Source organism: Cariama cristata, unplaced genomic scaffold (assembly GCF_000690535.1).
Source record: "Cariama cristata isolate BGI_N322 unplaced genomic scaffold, ASM69053v1 scaffold5212, whole genome shotgun sequence".
NCBI lineage: Eukaryota > Metazoa > Chordata > Aves > Cariamiformes > Cariamidae > Cariama > Cariama cristata.
This window is the reverse complement of record NW_009604298.1, coordinates 1-4,154: the sequence shown is the minus strand read 5'-3', so window position 1 is coordinate 4,154 and position 4,154 is coordinate 1. Positions and strand designations below refer to the sequence as shown.

At 49.9% G+C, this 4,154-nt stretch overlaps 1 protein-coding gene across 1 annotated transcript; it reads right to left on the bottom strand.

Annotated features, from left to right (window-relative positions):
- Window positions 1–249: 249 nt before the first annotated feature.
- LOC104157969 (polycystic kidney disease and receptor for egg jelly-related protein-like) lies at window positions 250–4,146 on the bottom strand (the record flags this gene model as incomplete). Its single annotated transcript, XM_009695519.1, has 1 exon — window positions 250–4,146. A coding segment is annotated over one exon (3,897 nt), but the record flags the coding sequence as incomplete, so codon positions are not given.
- Between the last annotated feature and the right edge of the window lie 8 nt (window positions 4,147–4,154).

Here is a 4,154-nt window from a genome sequence, read left to right as displayed (position 1 = left end):
GTTACAGCTCAGATGATAAAATATCCTTCTGAGCCTTTGCACTACGAAAGTAACCACTTGTGCTTCATCCGATGGTTCTTCATATACCGCTTGTTTCCTATCTCTGTAGGCAGACAGAATAACAGCTCGGGAGAGATTGATCTCGACACAGATCATCATCAACACGAACGAGGCTAGGAAAAGACTGCCCAGCAACCTGTTAGATGAAAATGTGGTATCTCTGAAGGCTGAGACGCAGTAAGAGACTACGGTCTGAGCCGAGTGAATCATGTTATTGTAACGCCGTTCATGCTGCCCAAACACAAGGTAGCCAAAAGCCATAAACACAAAGAAGTACACCACCACCACGAGGGTCATTGAGGAGATTCTGGGAAGGGCTGCCAAGGTGGATCTTTGTGCCCGGCGCACGTTAGAAAGGAACTGAGAATATTTTAGAGTTTTCAAAACTGCGAGAGCATCCAGCCTTGTCGTTGAGTTAGGCCTTCCTTCTTCAGGGAAGGAGTAGAACGTGTAGCCTGCTGGTCCATATGTGTGCAAATCTCCGTACAAGTAGTACATCCACGGAGCCCTGTTTGGCTGGTAAGTGAACCCGCCGTAACTGCTGGCATCCTTGGAAGCGGACTGGTTTGCAACCTTTGTCCAAGTGCCAGCGTAGTCACCTTTCTCTGGGATGTCGCTGCCATATTTGTGAAGACAATGGCTTTTACTGATCACAAAGTTATTTATGAAGCTATGAGGATGGAAACATTTCTTCTGGGTCCGTTTAGCCCGGACTTGCCTCATCCTGGGCAAACCAATGATTTTGGACCAGCTCTCTGGACGAAAGGTTGGCTGAATGTCATTGTGGATCAAAGGCAAGGAGGAGTCTTTCACCCACACGTAGATATGTTCTAGCTTAGCTGCGCTGGAGATCTGTGGAGAGATTTGGTTCCGGATGAATCGGTTGTAGTGGAAACTGTTGGCGTTCGCAGTGGAATAGACTAAATGGAATAGCACTGATAAAAAGACAAGGTGACTGATGAAAGCTTTCATGAGAGTAAATGCCTTGACTTTAATTTTTGCCTTTTTGAGCATGTTTGCAATTTCATCAGCTTCTAAAGGCTTATAGTGCTTGGTGGCTCTGACTTTAGCAAGTTTCAAGTGCACCTCTCTCATCTCATCAGCACTCATTGTTTCTTTAGCCAACTTAATCTCAGCATGCTTTTCGTGAGTTAACCATGTGATGTTTTCGCAGTATTTTGCACGAATTGTTCTCACAGCTGAGAAAAAAATGATTTTTAGAGTTGAAATTAAAAACACGTTCTTAATAAAGAAGGCTGAAGATGCTAAAAGCCACTGTAGTGAAGTTTGATAGCTGTAAGACAAACCGTATGACACAATGAAAAATGATGATAGCCCACTGACAGCTATTATTATAGCCCACAAGAGACGGGCGGACCACCACTGAAAATCACTGCGTGGTCTCTTGCCAAAGGGCATGGAGGTAATGCTCAGTGGTTTCCTTTCTTTCTGGAAGTTGGCCCCTTCTTCTGCATCTTGATTACTAAAATTGGAATTTGGCGGTGACCTTCTCTGGTGGGCCTTAGCCATTGGAGGGGAATTTGCAGTTGTTGTCTGCTCCTCTGTTCCAATTCCTTTTGCATCTTTTTCAGAATCTGTGCGGTTACTCCAGTTTTGGGGAGCTCCCTTGCTTCTTGCCTTTCTGGAACGTGGCGGGCTCTGTGAGTTGCTGGGACCAGGAAGGTTCTCCAAGGGACTGATATTCCTCGATTGTGCTGGAGTTTCTGAAAGGTACAATTTTTGCAAACATTCCTTCCAGTTCTTAAGCTTTCCAGACAGGAGGGGTGAACTTGTCCTTGGGTCCGTCTGAGCCGTACCACAAGGAGAACGTTCCTTGTGGGAATACTTCAATAAGGCGATTATAATCATTTCCACAGGTGCGGTAAGCAAAGCACGTTGAATTCCTGTTGTTACTGATCTCAGGAACCTCAAGGATACCAGAGATTCTTGATTCTTGTCAGCATTAAAGAACATAATGTTAAGAGCCAAGTTTAATAGTAACATTGCTAAACGCACAGACAACCTTTGGAACCTGCTGAAAGTGTCAGTGGGAACGTGAGCAAAAATGGAGAGCCACGGGTGGTCCCCTCTCAGGCTGTTGGCAAGATTAATCAAAAAATAGTCCATTCTGCTGAGAGGTGTCTTGGGGTTTGTGACGGAAAATGTCCTTTGTAGTGAGTGATCACCCTTGTCAAGAGAAAGCCATTGCCTGCACATAAAGAACCAGGTCTTGCTGGTGGCCATATCCTCCACTTTGGCTCTGCTTAAGAACCAGCTTGGAGATGGGCCCTTGTTATTGTGCCAGATCCTGAAGGAACGAATGTCTCCCAAGTCTTTCTTGGTAGTTAACAGAAAGCAATCAATGCTTCCTTGTTGGAAAGATGGCAAATGTGGGTGCCGTAAACAATGGACGTCACTGGTGCCATTCTGGCCGATGAGCTGAAGAAAGACATCCGCTTTGGTTCCAGCTCCCCAGCGACTGCCTGTGTATAAAGTGACCAAAAAGCTGGCTTCGTCAAAGGGGTCGTTGTCCAACAGAGCTATGATCTTGTCTTTGCTGTTCCTGTCAGCCCTGTCTTTTCTCGTGGCCCAGAGGGACAGAAGAAAGTAGAGAGCAAAAATAACGAGCACTGTTAAGAGGGTCACTGGGTTTTTAGGTGTGTCTGCTGTCAGGGTTTCGCCCAGATCTAATGTGTTGGGGGCAACTAGGACTTTGGCTGCCAGGAACTTGATGTCGAACGTGGATGCGTTTGACGCAGCCTGGACTGACAGAAGTCCGCGACTCCGCTTCATATTGCAGACACAATGGACCCTCTGCCAGTCGGTCAAGGCACCAAGCCTGCACGTGTCTTCTCTCCACAGGCTTCGGACTCCATCCAGAAATAAGCACTGATCACTAAAAATGTGTATGCGCAGAAGGCTCTGGGTTCGATACCTTACGACAGGGCCACCTATGGAAATAGGGCTGTTGCTTTCTTTGGTCGTGTAAAACGTTCCGTGGTTGTACCTGGAAGTGTAAGTGCTACTGTTGGTCTTGCCTGGGTGAAGGCTGACCTGGGTGGGAGTTTCTCTCCCTGCAGCTAGGCTCAGGGTCCCGTTGAGTAGATGTAGTTGTCCTGTCAGGTCCTCGAACCTCTTGCTGCCATCAAGATGGACGTGAATGCTGGCCACCACCATCTCCCCCAGGCTCTGAGGTGTGGCAATGGCACAGAAATTGCTCTGAAGAGTAAAGGAACTGTAGGAATGGAGCCAGCCTCCTGTAGCCTGTGTGTCCACCAGTGTGTAGGCCAGCATCCTCGGGCTAAGGGGCTGAAACCTCCAGGAGAGGCTGAGGGCCTGTTGAGGAACACTGAGGAGCTTGGAGCTGGCGCTAAGGATGTTCAGCAAGTCAGGTCCTACCTGGAGAGAGAGGCTGAGGTTTATCTGAGGCATCTGCTCGATGCTGACCGAAGCAAGATGGAGGCCGTGGTCCCTGTAGCGCACGGTCAAGCAGTAGCTGTAGTAGGTGGCACAGGTCTGTTGCAATTCGGCTGTTGGATAGCTAGCAGGTGGTGGTGTGTCTTGGTGCTCAGTGCTGGGAATGAGAAGGGTAGAGGGGCTGCCTCCCTGGCTGCTGAAGCGGTACTGCCAGCTGGCACTCTTGAGACGCGCACACCAGCCCAGCTCTACCGGTTGCCACGTGCGGATCAAGCGCGTTTGCGGCCAAAGCACGAAGAGCCGCGTGTCCTGCGCGGTCATCTCGATGGTGACGTTGTGGTGGAAGCATTCGGGTGCAGCGCATGAAGCGGATGAGCATTGCACCGTAAGGAGGCTGGAGGCCACGGGTGGAGGAGCGCTGCCTGGCAAGAGGCCCGTCTGCAGCATGACCTGGCCTGACCAGCGCGAGGTGTTCTTCACCCAGGCGGAGTTGAGGTGCCATAAGGAGTTAGGTGGAGGTGATGCCCAGCCCTCTTTCCTGGCTGCCTCTGGTCTGGCTCCTGGGGCGGGCTGGTACCGCAGGTTCATGGTGCTGTTCCAGAGGCAGGAGAGCCGGTAGTCGTTGTCGTGCCGTTGAGAGACTTGTCTGTGAGGGCCCCGGCAGGTGAGCAGGAGGG